Here is a 20,732-nt window from a genome sequence, read left to right on the forward strand (position 1 = left end):
GCCGTTTATAGGACGTACACCACCTTATAAGTCGGCTTTTTGTAGTAAAGTTCACCATACTGATATGACTCTACCTCGTACGTCTTGTCTTTGTCCTATGTGTTAAATGTAGTCAAGCTTGAGGGAATCCCCTCTAACAGTTACAGCGCCTTAGCGAGCGCCACACATAGCCAAAAACACCACTTTCACTTAAATTAAGTTTATTTTGCACCTTTCACATAGTAAATGGTCCTGAGGAAAGCCAGCTTAAATTCAACAAGGCACTGGCTGAAACATGTAGACCGCACAAGACGCTGGAGGTCATAATCAGCACTCCATTACGTCTCCTTGCCTTTTTATCTGCTAGCAGAGGCCCAGTTCATTAAAGATAAACAAACCCTCGGGTGCTGGGACCTCCTGCATAGCTTTTAATCTACACCTTCTCACCCCTTTTTCACCGCACACTCAGCAACATACCAGCTCCGCAGTCTCCTGGCGTTGAAGCACACCCGGGGCACATTCGGTGCCACTGTGGTGGGCCCGATGATGAAGCATGCCACCGACTAGGTCGGTGGGTGAGGGCTTTATGAGGAAAGCAATGCCTTTTCCCCACTCTATGTTGCTCCACGACGTACCTAACAGAGTCTCTCTCTCTCTATTTTTACTTAACTAGCTAGTCCTTATTGATATATGTACATATAAAACAGGGGATCGGGCCTAGCTTATCTAGTCCTCTCTCTCCCTTTGATCTATATATATACATCTCCGAAATACTGACACACGTAGGGCCCTTGCTACTGCGATGGACCGCTATTTTGAGGAAAATGAGGGCACGGTGGAGGCCTCGGCCATATTGTGGGAGGCGTTTAAGACGGTGTTGAGAGGGGAGGCCCTGTCGGCAATTGCTGGCCGCCGAAGGTAGCGGGAGGCACAGGTGCTCAGAGTGGAGGGTGACTTGCAGGCCCTTGAGGCGGCGGTGTTAGCTGGGGATGACCTGAAAGAGACACATCAGTTGCACCTTAAAAGAGCCGAATACAAAGCGCTGGCTACGGATGCTGCGCGTAACACCCTTAGGGATAGGGAGGGTAGGATTTATGATCAGGGAGACAAGGCCGGCACACTTATTGCATGGCTGGACAAAAAACAGCAGTCGCAGAAGGTAGTAGCAGAAATCTTGACCGACTCTGGAACAATTGTAACGGAACCCCGGGAGGTGGTTAGAGAGTTTGAGAAACACCACCGACGGGTTTACAGTAAAGGGTCTGACCGGCCTGAGGAAGACTCGGTTGACTTGCTGACCGACATCCGAATGCCTGCCCTTACGGATGTGGAGAGGGAGCTATTGGAGGCCCCACTCTCGGTGGAGAAGCTTAGCAGGGCCATATGTGATCTACGTTCACAGAATCCTGTGTGCCTCCTATAGGCCTATCTCCCTACTAAATTCGGAACTCAAGATCCTGGCCAAGGTCCTGGCCAACAGGCTCCGACCTGTCCTTTCGACACTGGTCCACCGAGATCAGTCGGGTTTTATGCCACATCGTAACACCGCTCTTAAACTCCGCCGAGTGCAGGGGGTGTTGGGGCGCTGCCACACTCTCCGGGAGGACGCTGTGCTAGTATCCCTAGACGCGGCTATGGCTTTTGATACTCTGGAATGGCCGTACATGATAGCGGTCCTCCGGAAATTGGGTTTTGGACCCGAATTTATTGGCCGGGTCCACCTCCTTTACTCTGAGCCACTTGCCCAGGTTACTGTTAATAACAAATTATCTGAGGTGTTTGCTTTGGAGAGGGGAACACGGCAGGGGTGCCCACTCTCGCCGTTGCTCTTTGCTCTGTCCCTGGAGCCCTTAGCTCCCTGGATTCGACAAGACCTTTCTATAAAGGGACTCCGCTGGGCAGGCGGCTGGGAGAACAGAATCTCGCTATACGCGGACGACATTCTTTTGTATTTGGCTAGCCCTCGTAAATCCCTCATTGTGGCCATGGACATTTTCACGAGCTTTGGGCGTAACTCAGGATACAGTATAAATTGGAGCAAATCGGTCCTCTATGTCCTTCGTGGTGACCCACCGGCTGTATCCCGCGATTGCCCAATTACTGTAGCTGAGGATGGGTTCAAGTACCTGGGGGTGTATGTCTCTAAGATTGCGAGCACTTGTTATGAGAGAAATCTCCTCCCCCCTTTGCAGCGATTCCAGGGGGACTCGGCCGCGTGACGCAAACTCCCTCTGTCCCTGTTAGGCAGGGCATCACTGTTTAAAATGATGGCACTACCGAGATTCTTATATGCGTTACAGAACCATCCCGATCTGTTGCCACAGTCATACTTTGCGACACTTGAAGCTTCACTCCGTGAGCTTCTATGGGCCAGAGCGCCTCGCATCTCCCTTCAGAAATTGACGCTTGGTTGGTTTGATGGGGGTATTGCGTTGCCTGATATCCGCAAATAATATTGGGTTGCACACCTCTCAGCCATCAACCAAGGCATATACTGTGACGGTAATGACCCCGGGTACGGGATGGATCGTTGTTTGCTGCCGGGGGGAACTACGAGAGAGCGCTATACTCTAGGCCAGGTAGGTTCCCGCTCACCGGGCCCACCAAACACTCTGTGCAAATCTGGCATGTGGTGCAAAAGAAACTGGGCTGGGCGGGTACCATCACTATGTCCACCCCATTGTGGGCTTCGGAGCGTCTGGGCAGCCTACACCGCACTAAGGGGTTCCATAACTGGGACTTGATTGGGATCTCCCACATCCGAGACCTATGGGGCTCCAAAGTGGTAGTATCGTTCGCGCACCTCCAACAGACTTATGAGCTTGCCCCTAGTAAATTTTACCGCTACCTGCAGGTTCGGCACTCCCTCCAATCCAACATTCCCCCTGGGACCCTTCCCCCAGCATCCTCCCCCTGGAAGACAGACTGCTAGATGGACACATTCCCGACCACGCCATCTCCCTCACATATAAAAAGATTGTTAATAACTCCCCTGAGCTGCTGCATACTCTCAAGAGAAAATGGGAGGCGGATGGGTTGGAAATTGATGAATCGGAGTGGACTGGAGCACTGGCATCCCCTAAGGAGATGGCCATATCGGCTAGACTCCGTCTGATTCAACTGAAAATACTAAACAGTATGTACATCTCAGGCACAAGGTTGCGGCTCATGGGTCGTGGCTCTGACGGGCTCTGTTGGAGGGGTCGCGGGGAGGCGGGGACGTTTTTTCACATTCTGTAGGAATGCCAGCTTATACAGGTCTACAGGCAACAAATACACCAGTGCATGCGCGAGGTATGGGGTGGAATTGCGGGTGGAGGCGAAACGATGCCTGTTGAATATATGGGAACCCACCGATCTATCTACACGGGGTAGAACATGGGCTACACTTGGATTTGTGATTGCAAAGCGTAATGTAGCTAGACTCTGGGGGGCTGGTATTCCTCCAAAGATTGGTCCATGGAAAAGGGACATGGACTGGTGCATGCTCCATGAAAAGACAGTCTACGTGACGAGGGGCTGCCCACAGAAGTGGGTTGGTATTTGGTCCGACTGGAATGAGTACAGGGGCCATATCTGCGAACCCCCAGTGACGGCCAGAGTTGACGAACCACTTGAAGGGTTGCATATATGATGTAATTTTTACTCATTGTAAGGCTTGTATCTGTGATTTGATATGCTGTGCCTTGATCTTGCCTGGTACAATGATGCGTAAAATGCTGACACTGCAATGTACACCACTGTCTTTTTCTATGCAGTTAATAAAAAGATTTTTTTTAAAAAGATTGGTTGATGTAAATGAGGAAAGTTCACCTGATGAATCTGATGATTCTGCTCAGTTTGATGATGATGACAAATTGGTATATAGTATAGATGGTGGAAGTATATCTCGTGAAAAGTGGCCCGAAGCTGTAGCTGCAGATGAGGTATTGCCTAAAGTTATAGATTGTGTGATAAGTGGTTGGAAAACTAAAATCAAAGATAACTTAGAATTAGAGAAATTTTGGCCTATAAAAGATGAACTCTCTGATCAGGGCGGTTTGTTGGTTAGAGGTTTGAGATTAGTTCCTCCTTTGGTTCCTAGAGATGATCTTCTTGTTTTAGATCATGATGGACATCAGGGTATGACAAAAACTAAAGAAAGATTAAGGCTGTCGTACTGGTGGTTAGGCATGGATTTGCAGGTGGAGCGCACTATTAGAGATTGTGTGCAATGTGCATTAAGTGAGAGAGTTGCAAACCCCAAAGGTCAACCAATGGTAATACGTGAACGTCCTGAGGGTCCATGGGAAGAAGTTGGATTAGATATAGTTGGTTCAGTTCGGTCAAATGGGACTGAGTGGTATGTGATCGTTTTTGGTTGATTTCTTTTCAAGATGGCCTGAGATCAATATTACACGTGGCATAGAAACCAAACATGTGATCAAATTTCTACAGTCTCATAGCTAGGGAAGGCATCCCTGGTTGCATTTTAACCAATAATGGGGTTCAATTTGTGTCATGGGAGATGCAAGAGTTTTTGAGGAGGTATGGTATCAAGCACAAGAAAAGTGCTTTATATCATCCAGAAACAAACGGAATGGTTGAGCGCTTTAATCGTGTTCTAAAAGAACCGATTGAGATGGCTAAATCTGCTGGTTTGAAGTGGCGTGATGAAATTCTGGATAAGGTTGAGGTCTACAGAGTTTCTTCACATGCCACAACTAACAAAGCTCATTTTGAGTTGTTTAGGAAAAGACATTCAGCACATTAGTGACCCCTGCGTGGGTAAATGAATTTCAACGTTCTCGAGGAGAGTGTGGTGATGAGTATGATTGGAAGCTGGTAGAGTCTAAAAAGGTTGCAGCTCGTAAAGAACTTTATGATCAGAGGAAATGTGTGAAAGAAACTGTTGTAAAAGTGGAGGATTGGGTGTTAGTTAAAAATCCTTGCAGAGCCAATTCCTCTACTTTTCTAAAGCCATTGCAAGTTATCAAGATTTTCAAAAATGCGGTCAAAACTGCTGATCACCGCATATGGAATCTTAATAGGGTGGTGGTTGTTAGGGATGACCTTGTACCTTTTCATCCTTTATTTAAAGATCCTGATAAAGGAGTGCACAAAGACTCAAATATTAAAGAAAACTCCTTTGCATGTTCCAAGAGTTCTAAACTCCTTGATGGAGAATGTAATACGTCTAGAATCTCAAAAAATGGGGTCAACATTTCTGGTACAGTACGTAAGTCTACAAGGGTGTCTTCCACTCCCAAATATTTAAAAGATTATGTACAGTAATTCACTATATTGTGTTAACTTAAGCTTACTTGATGTGTAAATATCTTATTAGATACTTTTTTTTCTGTTTTCTTTTTGTTTAGTATTGTAGAGGAGGGAGATATGTAGCATTCTAGGATTGTACCTCTTGTTGCTAGGAGCATTAGAATGTAAGGATGTGATAATCTTCAGTTGATGCTGTGCTGACTTCTTGAATAATCTGTTCCTCTGGATGGGATCTTTTCTACTCTGAATAAACTTCTAACTTTCAAATACCTACTGCGCAGAGTTGCTTCTTACAGAGTCCTTAAAAACAAACTACAACTAAATGGATAGTTTCCTGAATAGCTTGTTGTTATCAACTAGATAATATACTACTTCCGGTAGACCCAAAGCACTCTACCCGAGGAACGGCGGCTGCTTCTGCTTAGCTGAGATACGTTCCTCTTGTCAACATATATAAAGTAGCCACATGGAAATCTGTTCGTACATTCACTTCGCATTACTGTTTAGATGACAATGCTGAAGTTAGATGAAGTTGTCAGAACTAACACCTTAGTTCGCGAAGCAGCATTATAGAACCTTTTTGGTTGACATTGCTCTATTCATGCAGTGTATATGCATCTTGTGTATTTGCTATTAATTATTGACATCTGCTATCGAAGGATAGGCTTGCAATTATGTTCTGCTTTTCTCGAATATCAGTGAGGATCCTATAATGCCGAAACAAATATTACTTATAATCCTAGATCCGCATCGTAGGTATCCTCACTGAAGCATAACAAGCATTTGCAATGCAATAGGTCTCGCATTAGGAAAGTTTGAGCTATTGGTATTGTAAATGGCAAAGTTTTTATTTTTGTGTTTTTGAAAATAGCGAAATTAATAGCTTTGTCATTTACAATGCCAATAGTTATAACTTTCGCAAATGTGATACCTATAGCATTTGTAATGCAATATGTTTTGTATTTACATGACTTAGATGTATTGATATTACAAATAACAATGGCGTTTAATTTTTTTAAATAACTAATACTTAAATAAACGTTATTGTAATTTATAATGGCAATAGCTTAAACTTTTCTAAAGAACTTTTGTGAAATTATGTTCAATGTATTTTATTGTGACGAAAATCCAAGAACAGAAGTGAAATATTAACATCTTTTTGTGACATTTGCAATAAAGCTTGAAACATTGATAGCGTATATTTGAACCAGTTGTTGTTGAATGGTTGCACAGATTTATTCTGTGGTGGCACTGAGTGATGCAACGGTCTTGCCTTTGCAAAAGTTAGAGCTATTGGCATTGTAAATGACAAATTTTGTATTTATGTGTTGGTTTTGAAAACAAATAAATAAATGGCATTGTCGTTTACAATGCCAATAGCTTAATCTCTTGCAAATGCGAGACCTATTGCATTTGCACCCACACTGACAGAGAGCCACACACACACAGAGCCACACACACACACAGAGCTACACACACACAGCCACACACACAGCCACACACACAGTCACAAACACACAGATGTGGTGGTGGATGTTGTGGTGGATGTGGTGGTGGATGTGGTGGATGACGTGGATGTGGTGGTGGTGGTGGTGGATGTGGTTGTGGTGGATGTGGTTGTGGTGGATGTGGTGGATGTGGTGGTGGTGAATGTGGTGGATGTGGTGGTGGATGAGGTGGTGGATGAGGTAGTGGTGGATGAGGTAGTGGTGGATGTGGTGGTGGTGGATGTGGTGGTGGATGTGGTGGTGGATGTGGTGGTGGATGTGGTGGTGGATGTGGTGGATGTGGTTGTGGATGTGGTGGTGGTGGATGTGGTGGTGGATGTGGTGGTGGTGGATGTGGTGGTAGTGGATGTGGTGGTGGATGTGGTGATGGATGTGGTGGTGGATGTGGTGGTTGTGGATGTGGTGGGTGTGGATGTGGTGGTGCTGGGTGCGGTGGTGGTGGTGGATCTGGTAGTGGTGGATGTGGATGTGGTGGTGGATGTGGAGGTGTGGTGGTGGTGGATGTGGTGGTGGATGTGGTGGCGGTGGTGGATGATGTGGTGGTGGATGTGGTGGTGGTGGATGTGGATGTGGTGGTGGTGGATGTGGTGGTGGTGGATGTAGTGGATGTGGTGGTGGTGGATGTGTTGGTGGATTAAAATATATATTTTTTAATAAATGATACTCAATTCGGGGATACATTCGTACATACTTAATCAAAACACTGAAATATGTTGAAAAATAAAGGTTTCCATTGTAAAGTCTTTATCACTTGTTTTCAAAACATTTACTGCCGGATTTGCATATGGCTCGGCACATACTCTGCTGTAAGAGCCAATCCAGATCTCTGCTTTTGCCACTGAACTAATAGCGTATCTTGGACTTCCTCCAAATTGCATGATAACCTTACGCATTGAATTCGCTGGGTAAGCAGGATAAAACATGAACAACAACCTGCGTAGAAATACAAACTAAAAATATGTTTGCATTTGTTGGAGCAAATGTTACCCAAAACTGTCAGAGTATCCTGACATAGACACTAAGAGGGCAGAATGTATTAATGAAGCACATTTGTTAGGAAACAATGATGAGCAAACACTCGCAGTTTGGATGTGATTCACTGAGATTTTAAGCACAAGTCCTCAAGAGCCATCAAATCAATTAGACTGGAAGTGCTGATAAACTAGCTATGCTTGGAGTTCGTTTTACATATGCCGGGTGGAAAAAATAAATTAGCGGCGGTTCTGTTCTAGCTGTTGTCGTATTGCTGTACAGCAAACTACGCCATAGAAAATAATATTGTGTGGGTGTTTTTTTTCTCCAAATCACACCATAAGAAATAATAATTATCATGTTGCGACAATCCCAGCTCCGTAACAATACTCCCACCCCCATAGCTGAAGAAATACTTCGCCATGGCGTCAAGACTTTCGTCCTAACCCGTCCTCACACTCACATTTGTCGCAGACAATGACTGGTGTTGGAGAACTACTTCTGCTCCTCAGCCCAATAGATGCCCACAATAGAAGCACTAGATCGGTACCTAACGACAAGAACGGGCCAAAACGTAAACAGGAAGTGACCACTATCCAAAAACGACAACTTCCGCTATCAATTTAATTCACCAAGCAACGGCGCCCTTATGAACTTCCACCAATCACAACGAAGCTCTGCTTGACTGTTATTTCCCCCACGTTCTGCCTATCATCACTTTATTGATGCATTTGAAACAATTATTGCAACACGAAGTGAGCGTTTATATTGAACTATTATCATATAAAAATCCTCTTCTTTTATATTGAACTATTATCATATAAAAATCCTCTAATCCAGCTGCCGAGACCAATAAAAATTCACCGTCGCTACCCGGCTTGAACAGGAAGCCAGGCAACCTGTGTTGGGACGGGGGCGGGGCCTCAAAAAGACAGGAAGCAGACGGGAGCCTACCCCGCGCTCCTGTGCCCGTCAGCCGGAAGATTTGCGTGTCAGCTAGCGGGGCTCCCGTGCTCGTGGAGAGCCCCGCCTGCTGCTGAGGATGACCCGCTGCCTGCCGTTGAGGATGACCCGCTGCCTGCCGAGGGAGAGAGGGACACACGAAAAGAACTCGGTGAGTGGGGTGTGAGGGGGGGGGATGTGTGCGCGCGTGCGTGTGTGTGTGTGTCTGTGTGTGTGTTTGTGCGCGTGTGTGCCTGTGTGTGCGCGTGTGTCTGTGTGTGTGTATGTATGCATGCATGCATGCGTGCGTGTGTAAAAAGAGCCGATGACTGGTGGGGGGGATGGAAAGTGAAAGTAACCAGGGCGCGTGTGTTTCAGTCTGTGTGGTGGCTGGCTGCGTGCGCACGCGTGGACGGAGCCGACGTGCGCGTTCGCGCACCCAAATCCTGGAAAAAAGCTCATAACACCCTTTTGTCCCTCATTCCCCCCGAGACCGGCAACTATAAGTCTCCAGCTGGACGCATCCTTCGGATGCAGTACCAGCGAGACCTAAAAAAGACTCCCTCCTCCCTGGTTGGCAACAATTTCAACAGCAATGGCTTTTTAATTAATTAGATGCTGCCTTACAAAAAGAACTGAGGATGTGAGGCAAACTGCATGTAGAGTGCATGCTGAGAGATGGTAACTGATGGCGCTATAAAGGTGCAGTGTATCATTTCTAAACATTTGCTCTTGGTCTAGCAGGTATCCTTTATCTTTATTTTATCTAATTCGTTCAGGATTATCTTTTGGTCTCTTTTACAAAACAATGGAGATATGTTACAAAATGGAAATGGGCCTAAGCCTGCTTTCTGCTTTGTATTAGCTTTGCATTGCTATTTGGATGTACGGGAATGATTCAAGCATGTGACTCTATGAAAGATTCCAGTACTGGAGAACTACAGTTACAGGTAATTAACTTATTTTCATCTCATCAAAACATACATTTCTGAAAGTCTAATGTTGGCGGAAAAGTTGGTTACCTGTGACTACAGTTCTCAAAATTCGATATCCTTTTAGATGCTCTTGTGACACTCCCTCCTCTTCATACATCAAGCTCTTACTTATTTCTTTTGCTCAAGTGCATTGGTTTTGATGGTCTTTAAAAGGGAGCAGAATGTAAATGCTCTTGACCTCATTACTAAAGTAGCAACTCAAACAATGAGGCAGTTAGGTTGCATGATGTACCAGGTAAGTATCTTTTTCTTCCCTTTCATTTATAGAAGCTGGAAGCTGTTTGAGTTACGTAATCTTTAATGACAGTTTTGTTGATTGTCTTCATTTATAGGGTTCATATAGGCACTTGTTACAAGGCCCAGCAGCAAAGCAGTTGTTGGAAGCGCCTCTTGGTTCCAAGTTTCCACAGCTCCCAGGTAGCAACATCTTACTTTATACTACAGATCTATGCGAAAGGGTAAGTACAACACCACTTCTTTATTTTCTGTTATAATATCATATTTATTTGAAATAAGCTCTATTTGTGGAAATATAAGCTCTTCTTTTTTTTTAAACTCTTTTTTATTATAATCAGCATTGATAAGGTACATTACTTCCAGATAATAATCACATATCATAAAAAATGTCAGCACTACACAATCCCAGTACAGTATTAAAACAGTATACAGTACACTACAGTAATTTCTATCACATCGTCCATCCCATGCCTCCCCCCTCCTAAAAATCTTCTTCTGAGCTCTCATCCCCCCGGACTCTGGGTGCTTCACATATATTTCCCCTGAAGTCATTCCAAGCCCCCCAGATCTTATTCCATTTTCCGGGGCAGCCACGGTTAACAAATACCGTCAGTTCTGCAATCATAGCCAGATCCATGTCTGTGGACCATGCCGTCAATTTTGGCACCCCCGCCGCCCCCCACTTTTGCGCAATGTTACGCTTTGCTACCATTAACTCAAGAATGGCCCAATCCTGCATAGGGTGGTTGAGGTCATTCGGCTCCCAGACATTCAACAAACATCTTTTGGGTTCCGGTAGGAGTGACACCTTCCCCACCTGCAATATTGTTCTCATTATTTGAACCCAATAGTCCATTATCTTCGGGCATTGCCATATGGTATGGTAGAAAGTTCCCTCCTCCCCACATCCACGTAAACAATATGGATGTGATGTTCTACCAATTTTATATAGGGTGAGTCTAGTGAAATAAACTCGGTGCAGTATCTTAAGTTGCACCAGTCAAAGTCGCAAGGTTATGCCTACCTTCTTCGGGTATGCAAGTGCAAGTCATCAAAGTCTGCATTGATTGCACGAACCTCCTGAGGCGGAAGCCGGGAGTGTGATTTGATATTTTAAATACTTTGTAAGTCATTTGAATAAATTGTACTTTTTAACTTACCACTTGCCCGGAATTCCCCGCACAGCGGATTTAACGCTGCCCTGAGTATTGGAAACCAACTCTTGACGCCATTCCGGCGAGCTCCGAGGCCACGCCCCTTCTCAGAGGCCACGCCCCCACCGCCGCATATAAATTGACGCTGATTACAAGCGCCACATTGATTGCACGAACCTTCTGAGGCGGAAGCCGGGAGTGTGATTTGATCTTTTAAATACTTTGTAAGTCATTTGAATAAATTGTACTTTTTAACTTACCACTTGCCCGGAATTCCCCGCACAGCGGACTTAACGCTGCCCTGAGTATTGAAACCAACTCTTGACGCCATTCCGGCGAGCTCCGAGGCCACGCCCCTTCTCAGAGGCCACGCCCCCCGCCGCCGCATATAAATTGACGCTGATCACAAGCGCCACATTGATTGCACGAACCTCCTGAGGCGGAAGCCGGGAGTGTGATTTGATCTTTTAAATACTTTGTAAGTCACTTGAATAAATTGTATTTTTTAACTTACCACTTGCCCGGAATTCCCCGCACAGCAGACTTAACGCTGCCCAGAGTATTGAAACCAACTCTTGACGCCATTCCGGCGAGCTCCGAGGCCACGCCCCTTCTCAGAGGCCACGCCCCCCGCCGCCTCCCTGCCAGCTATATATCATGTGCTTATTTCGGACGCGCAGCGGGCGCGACGATTGCGCGCCGAAGGCGCGCCTAAGGCAAGCCCGTCTGCACCCGTCCGCGCTCGGCCGGGCCCCTCCACCATGTCCAGGCCATACAATACTCCTCTGTGCAACTTCACAAACTCCAAGGCCCCTGGCCTGTGGATGTCTCTGTGACTGAGCACATCGACAGACAGGGACTGACTGTCTTGTGCCCTTCCCCTTCTCCCTCGTCCTTGCCCTGCTCTCCCCCTCCCCCCTCCACTCCTCCCGATTCCCTTGCTCCCCCTGAGCCTACTACCCTGTCTATTTACTATCTTAACACCCGGTCAGCAGTTAAGCACTGCCATGAACTATTTGTCCTACTGGACTTGCATAAACCAGATCTCTTATTTCTCACAGAGACTTGGTTTTGTGACACTTCCCTCCCTTCCTTGTTAGCTGCTCTTCCCTCCACCTACTACGCACTGCGCTCCGACCGATCCTCTGGCAAAGCAGGCGGTGGTGTCGCCCTAATTGCCCGTAGAGAATTTCCATTTCAGCCTCTAACCTTTCCCTCCATCGGCTCATCAGACTTCTTAGTCGTCCGCTCCCTATCCCTTAAAGTTCCACTTACCTGCTTACTCATGTATCGTCCCCCCCAACCCTCCCAACTCTTTCTCGTTGGGTTTCAAGATCTTGTGGCCACCTTAGCGGTCAACAATTCTTCCATCGTGGTCTTAGGTGATTTCAATTTTTGGCCCTCTGATCCCACAGAATGTTCTACCTCCAAAGAATTCACGGACACCCTTCGCTCCCTCTATTTTGACTCTCACGTCCACTCCCCTACTCATATCCAGGGCCACATACTGGATCAGATTTGGTCTCTCAACTGTCCGATAGTCTCCTTGTCCATCTCCCCCTGTCCCTGGTCTGACCACTTCTTGATCTTTTTTTCCCTTCACCTTAGCCTAGTCACCAAGCCCTCTCTTCCCAAAAACATCTGGGCACGCTCGTGGAGCCGGGTGGATGGGCCTCTCTGTCCGCCACACTCTCCTCCTCCAGTCCAGGCTTACTTGGTCTCTCATCTGCTGCACAAGCAGACTCCATAAATTCCTGGCTTCGGTCAGGCTGCGACTCGGTCGCCCCCCTCAGACAAGTGTCCTCCAGAAGGCCGAACGATGCCAACCGCTGGTTCAACAAGGAATTGAAGGCCTTAAAACTTACAGTCCGCCATGCTGAGCGAGTCCGGAGGCGAGACTATTGCCCCAACCTTAAAGCTCAGTACACCACCCTTCTGTCTCAATATAAAAAAGCTATTCTGTCCACTAAAACAGCCTACTTCTCCTCGAAAATCTTGGCGGCTGAAAACCAGCCCAGAGAAATCTTCTCTATTGTCCACGACCTCGCCTACTCTGATAGAACTACCCTCAAACCCTCTCCTTCGCAGGCCCTATGTGATTCCCTGAATTCTTATTTCTTCGATAAAATTTCCAAGATCAAAGCCAATATCCCCCTCCCCTCCCCTTCTTTTCTTGACCCCCGGTGCCCACGAGTCGAGGGACGGCTTGACTCGTTTCCCCCTCTGACCGAAGAGGCTTTCCTCTCCCTCCTCCCTCTGATCAAATCAGGTTCCCCTTTAGACTCTTGTCCTGCCCACATCCTCAGGCACATCTACTCGGTCTGTGTGCAACCCCCTCTTATTTTCCTTAACAACTCTCTGTCTCAGGGCATTGTTACTCCTTCCCTAAAATCTGCCGTCATCGTTCCCATTCTTAAAATACCTGGCGCTGACCCTTCCGCTCCTGTTAACTTTCGCCCCATCTCCCTACTGCCCTTCCTGGGGAAAGTATTGGAGCGACACGTGGCCAAAGCGCTTACTACCTACGTGGAGGAAAACGGGGTGTTAGCCCCCCGCCAGGCCGGCTTCCGCCCCGCACACTCCACGGAATCGGTGGTGTTATCGGTCCTCGACAATCTCAAAGAGGGCATGCACACCAACCGTCCCCAGGCTCTGGTCCTCCTCGACCTCTCCGCCGCCTTTGACACGGTTAACCACTCCATCCTACTCTCCCGTGTCAGGGCGGCCGGGGTTGGAGGCTCAGCCCTGGTCTGGATGTCCTCCTTCCTCAGGGACCGTACCCAAGCAGTACGCCTGGGTGACTTCTCGGCGGATCCCCGGCAGGTACAATGCGGGGTTCCACAGGGCTCCTCCCTTTCCCCACTTTTATTTAATCTGTACATTGCCCCCCTCATTTTTGCTCTTCAGCAAATGGAGGTCTCCGTCTATAACTATGCGGACGACCTCCAACTTATTTTTTCTTTATCACCATCCCCATAGTCTATGGCCAAGTTCCAATCTATTATGATCTTCATCCGGGCCTGGATGAACTACAACCACCTGAAATTGAATCCAGACAAAACCGAGCTGGTTTTGACGGGTGGTTGCTCCAGTCCCTGAACCCCCCTTTTTTGGTCCTCCTCCCTAGGTCCCTCTCCCCCTCCTTCTTCCTCGGTGAAAACGCTCGGGATCAAGCTGAATGATCAACTCACCCTGCACTCCCATGTTAGTTCAGTGGTGTCCTCCTCTTTTCTCGCACTTCGCACCATCCGTAAGGTTTCCCGTTTTTTTACTTTCTCTGCCCTAAAACTCATTATCATGGCAATGGTTACCTCGCGCTTAGACTATGGCAACGCCCTATACTGTGGCATGCCTGCCTACAGTATGCGCCGACTACAGCTGGTCCAAAATCAGGCTGCCCGCTTAGTCTACAATCTGGCCAAATTCCATCACGTCACCCCGCTCCTCAAGTCCTTGCACTGGCTCCCCATCCGAGAACGATCCCAGTTCAAGATGGGTTGTATCATTTTCCAGGCCCAGGTTGGTTCCGCCCCTGCCTTTGTTTCCTTATGCCCCCGCCCGGGAACTGCGCTCATCTTCCCAACATCTGCTGTCAGTTCCCCGCTTCAGGCATAAAAAGTGGGGGGGTTCAAAATTCTCCACACTCGCCCCTACCTTCTGGAACCTGCTACCGGCTCACCTCAGATCTTCCACGCAATACTCCCACTTCCGAAAGGCGTTAAAAACCTATCTCTTTCTACAAGCCTTCCCACTATAAACCACTCTACTCCCTCTCGACCTTCCGGGTCTCTGAGGTTCAGCACATCATAGCGCCATGAAACAGCCAGGTGAACGTGCGCTCTAAAAATAATTTAAACTCCAACTCAAACTCTCCGACAACACGGGACCACTTCCCTCTGAGTCCTACCGTGGGGTCTGGGAGATTACTGACTAGTTTCGGTATGTGAATGAAGTAGCCCGCTTCTGCATATAGTCTGTTAATAGTCTGTCCTCCAAAGGCGAGGCTTCCTGGACCTCAGTGCCAGGAGGCAGGGCCAATTCAATACATAAAAACTGTCTGCCCCAAATGTATAAAAAGATGCTCACATAGAGTCCAGAAATTGTATCATCAGTATTAAGCTCACTAAGACCAACAAAGAATCATAATAACCAAAATAGTTGGGTCATAAAAAAACATTTCTTATTTATCCTATCTTTTCATAAATGTGGATTTTTTAATTATAACACAACTTAATTGCAGTAGCATAGTATAAAGTCCAATCATTCAGCCTAGATCTCACACATCCCTTTAATCAGTCATATCCACCTCACACATACTCAACCACTCTTCATACATCCAATACATATCACACTTGAGTTGCCAGTTGTTAACGATGTATCCAGTCCTACATAGTCTCACGGGGAACCGAGACTAGATGACAAAATAGTAGGACAAGCTTGAGGCGCCAACGCGTGTTTCGGTGCTTGGCCGGATCAAGGGCCACACCTTCATCACGGCACACAGTAGAAGGAAGGGGGACAACCGCAGAGATCTGCAATAATTTATGAATGTCCTCCATGATTTCCATCTTAAGAAAGCAGATGAGGTCACAGAAAAGCTTGATACGTTTTATGAACTAGTGATCTCCTGCTTGTACCCGCAGTTGTGGGCCTGGTCTTTGATGCTCAGTGGGCAGGCTAATCATGTAGACTCTGCTACATATATGTGTACGTGTCCCCCCTTGCCCTGTATTGCTGGGCTAGTGTGCATACCCAGAGGCGATGTGGTTCCTCCCTGGGCCTTTGCGTTGAATCTTTTCTTCTGACCTCTGTTGATGTTTATCATAAAAATGAGGTGAGGTTATAAAGGTTAGTTGATATATGGATGTCTTCCGCTTCTGCACTTACCTGTGGGTTGACTTTATGGAATATAGCGGGTAGGTTTTTTTTAATGAATTTGATACACAGATGATTCTGTGTTTCGCTTTACTGCTAATTATTTGGCTTATGGTTGTGTCCATGAGATAAATGGCTTGCTATGACCCGCCTTCCAGCCTACCCAACGTTTTCGATCCATTTCGTTCTTTGATACATTATGTATATTCAGACCTATCGGATCCATTTCGGATCTTGTTTTTGACTTTTTGAAAAGCCTTGCATCCCGCTGTTTTATGATAGGCTGCTGTTGTTGGACGGGACCCTTAAATCAGATCGTCTCGGTCGCCATTCACCGCCGGCGTTTTCTTCGCTGAAATCCTGTTGCAGCCTGATGCGGACTCCGTTTCGAAGAAATCTGTATAACCTTCAGGTATGACAATTTAGGACTTTTCCTTTCTTTCTTCTTTCTGTTGGAGCGCGCGTCGCTCGATTTCTAACCTGATCCTTGTCCCATCTACTAAGACCCTCGGGCTAATGAACTACCGCCTGTACAGGCGTAGGCCTCCTCCACGCCCCTATTTTGATCTAAGTGACTCACCGGGCCCATATTTATTTGCTCCCCTGCTCTGGCCCGCACTAGTTAGAATCTTAAGATCTACACACATTGTTTAATGGAGCCTCTTATTACTAACCTGTTAAATTCATTACTATACGTTAAATATTTGTATCCTCTGTCGATTTGGATACCTGGATCACCATACGTATCTCTTCTAAACAAATAAGGTAATGAAATTTTGATGTCTATGCTTCTACTCTATTGCGAACCGAGAGCGGAGTACGTAAGAGAGAGTGACTGAATTAATTGACTTTGCGGTCCGCGAACTTACTTGTCGAATTATTTTTGTTGGGCGCGGGTCGATGCGGGCAGATCAGACGCCGGGTATTTTGAAGCTTACTCTTTTGTCGAGGTCTAGAAAAGTTTTATAATCCGACTAACTAAAGACCTCGACTGACTCTTCTTGAGTTAGAGCGCGCCTAGACTGAATGTTCCGACTATGTTCATGTTTTGCAGAATCGGAATTGCTAACCTCCTGTGAAACTTGTCTGGGAACCTCACCCAGTTACAGTACCATTCTCGGAACCAGTACCGACGCTTGGGATCCCATTTCCGTGGATAAATGCATCCCCCTTCCTGTTCACTATCAGAGGTAAGTATCTTGTAATTTTTGGAACATAAATCTTATATTGAATGGACCTTTTAGAGGTCCACAGGGATTAGAACCGTGACTGTATCTGGAGGTTCTCTTCCAGGGGATACTCATTAATAGTCATAAGCACTGAATTATCTCCGCCCATGAGCGGGAACCCGGAACACATAACAATATACATATATATGTGTAAATATATCAAAAAGTACATAGTACTAAACTAATTATACACATATAAATGTATAATAACCATAATATGCAGCCTAACATATATACATAGGCTAATAAAGCCAACATTACACACGTTCTGAAGCATGAAAATATGCTATATATAATGCAATAAACAGGCATGAGCCCAAAATGCATTTCATAACCATGAAAAACTTTTATTTTCATCAAAGAACCTGTTGTAAACAGTTATTAGCCTAAAAGGCTGCATATGAAAAATTGTCTGTGTACAGAAAATCAGACTGGCACCCTGCCTTTAAGGCCCCAGAGAATCTGCACACTTTGCCTTTAAGGCCTCTAGGAGAACTCTGTTCCCATCATGCACCACAGGTGACAGTTAGGTCAGTTCTTTTTTCCGGCTTGTTCTGTGAGGAACCTGGAACTTGAGCTCTGCTCATTTGTAGTATTTTTCTGTCAGAAGTTGGTTTTTTCTTACCTTTTTTTGACAAAAGAATATTCATTCTTTCTTCCATTTCAGGCCTTCCTAACGGCACTTGTGGTGGTTTTCTTGCCTTTAGCCCGCGTCTTGTGTGCCAGCCCAATCCCTTTGGGATGATTGACGGCTGGCCGTGAATATATGGCCGCGCTCCATACAGTGAATGATTGATCTGAGGTGCGAGGTGGGTATTGTCATGATTGCTATTACTGCTATCTTTACAGGCTGTATAGCAGCGTTGATCCATCGGACTTGATGTACGAACCCACTAGAGAGTGTACCACATATATGACCACTGGGGGAGGGTCCTGAATTTTCTGTTTCACCTTTGAGGTTGGTGCAGGGTCTCTATATAGTATGTATCATGCATTGTGTGTCCCGGTTCCCATTTTCTCTTTTTTAATACAAATTTTTTAAACTGTGTGATTTGTTAGTACTAAGCTCACTGCTTATGACCAGATTTTGATGAGAAATATGTTTGTTATATATATTATATGATTAACTCAGATGATGTAATTGTAAATATGATGAAATAGATACTTAATGACATTTTTAAATTATTGCAGATCTCTGCGGTTGACCCCCTCCCTTCTACTGTGTGCCCTGATGAAGGTGTGGCCCTTGATCCGGCCAAGCACCGAAGCACGCGTTGATGCTTCAAGCTTGTCCTACTATTTTGTCATCTGGTCTCGGTACCTCTTGAGACTATGTAGGACTGGATACATCGTTAACAACTGGCATCTCAAGTGTGATATGTATTGGATGTATGAAGAGTGTTTGAGTATGTGTGAGGTGGATATGACTGATTGAAGGGATGTGCAGGATCTAGGTTGAATGATTTGACTTTATACTATGCTATTGCAATTATGTTTTATTATAATTAAAAAATCCACATTTATGAAAAGATGGAACAAATAAGAAATGGTTTTTCATGACCCAACATTCTGGTTATTATGATTCTTTGTTGGTCTTAGTGAGCTTAATACTGATGAAACAATTTTTGGACTCTATGTGAGTCTCTTTTTATACATTTGAGGGCAGACAGTTTTTTTTGTATTGAATTGCTTTTGATTCCCCTGCCCGTCTGCCCTATATTTGTGCATTCAGGGGGCCCCTATTCTCATTGGTCCAGGAGGCAGGGTCGTCAACAGAGCGTGTTTTATTTGTGTGTAGTGAAAGAGTTCAGTGGGCGCCAACTCGTACTGCTGCTGCAGGTGCTGAAATGACGCAACGTTCCCCTTTTGCCAAACATCTCCCACCGTGGAGATTCCTTGGCATCCCAGTGGGCAAAACCCTTGCTATTCCTGAGCAGACCCAGCTGTGGCGCATCCCAAAGAGGGGTGAGTTGGGTCATAGTCCCCTGCCAACCCAGCTTCCTCTGTGCCTCATGCCATAGGGTGACTGTCTGCTGTTTGGGTCCGATGAGGGATTTGGTACTCTTTTTGTCATAAAGGGGGACAGTATCCCACCCACACCAGAGAGCCACTCTGTCTGCTCTAAACGCCGGGTCCTCTTGGGGGGCATGAATCATTGATTGATGATCTTCAATTGTGCCGCCCAGTAATACAACTGTATATTCGGAAGTGCCACCCCCCATCATACCAACTATGCCCCAGCTTAGTCTGTGCTATGCGCGCTGGTTTGTGTCCCCAGAGTAAACTGGAGACCTGGGCTTCTATGGCCTTAAAGTAGCTCAGGGGCACCGGGAATGGTGTATTTTCCAGCACATATAAGAAACGAGGAAGCGCCATCATTTTGAAGAGTGCCCCCTTCCCTAATAGCGTGAGCGGTAACGCCTCCCAGTGTGCGGTGTCCCGTGTAAGGTGCTTCAGAGGGGGCTGCAGGTTATACTTATAGAAGTCCGCGGAGTTGGCCGTAACGTTGATCCCCAAATATTTGAACCCATCATCTGCGATCATAAGTGGGCAGTTCTGGGGGATCTGCGGCGGTGGGCCGTGCAGCACGTACAGTACAGATTTGAACCAGTTAATGGTGTACCCCGATGCCTGCCCAAAGAGTTCACAGATATTCAGGAGGACCAGTATAGAACGCCTAGAAAGGGTCAAATACAATAAAACGTCGTCTGTGTATAAGGAAATGTGATCTTGCCACTCTGCCGTCCACTTGAGTCCCTTTATCATTGTCTCTTAAAGGATCCATGATGCCAGGGGCACGTTGACTAGTGCGAAAAGCAGCGGCGAAAGGGGACAGCCCTGGCTGGTGCCTCGAGTCAAAGGGCAGTCATCCGATATATGCCCGTTTACTGTCACATGAGCTATAGGCTTGGTATATAGCAGACGGACCCACATGCAGAATTTAGGACCAAAGCCCAAGTGGCGAAGGACCGCAAACAGAAATGGCCACTCCACCAAGTCAAACGCCATTCTTGCGTCAAGGGAGAGAATGACTGCTGGCTCCTGAATATACGGCATTCAGGCCATCACACCATGTAAACGTTGCAGGTTTAAAGCTGTGCTCCTGCCCGGCATGAAGCCGGATTGATCCGGGTGTACCAGTGTTGTTATCCAGTATTAGGGGTGTCTTTCATAGATTCACATGCCTGAATCATTCCCCGTCGTCGAGACGGGAGCCTCCGGTATATAGAAAAGTAATGTCCTATAGACATACATAAAGAATAATAGGCCTAAGTGCCTAACCTTAGTAGCCTATCCTTGTCCTTATGCAAAAAGGACCAAACTCTTAGAGCCAGCCAATCAGCTATCATCTCCCTCTAGAACCTTCCTGGCAGGAGCCTCAGTCTCTCAGATTTTCTACCGCACGTTGTGCTAGGGAGTCTCCAACCTGAGTTCTCCTCAGGATCTCTTCAAAACCTACTTATTCACTGGTAAAGTGAGTTCTTTCTCAAAATCTCGAACAGAGATACTTCAGACTCTTCTCCTTGCAGTAAGTGACTTCTTTCTTCAAAATTATAAAGGAATGTCTGAATCCCAGAAGAA

General features: G+C 46.3%; 1 protein-coding gene across 14 annotated transcripts in view; it reads left to right on the forward strand.

The window, feature by feature from the left end:
* The window catches only part of LOC144773261 (uncharacterized), a 7,170,044-nt gene that overhangs the window by 35,255 nt on the left and 7,114,057 nt on the right, over window positions 1–20,732 (forward strand). For all 14 annotated transcript variants that reach the window (XM_078658159.1, XM_078658161.1, XM_078658167.1 and 11 more), the window contains exon 2: window positions 9,988–10,113. In XM_078658159.1, coding sequence (XP_078514285.1) covers window positions 9,988–10,113 — 126 coding nt within the window. The remainder of the gene's footprint in view (window positions 1–9,987; window positions 10,114–20,732) is intronic.

The sequence above is a fragment of the Lissotriton helveticus genome, chromosome 8 (genome assembly GCF_964261635.1).
Source record: "Lissotriton helveticus chromosome 8, aLisHel1.1, whole genome shotgun sequence".
Taxonomy (NCBI): Eukaryota; Metazoa; Chordata; class Amphibia; order Caudata; family Salamandridae; genus Lissotriton; species Lissotriton helveticus.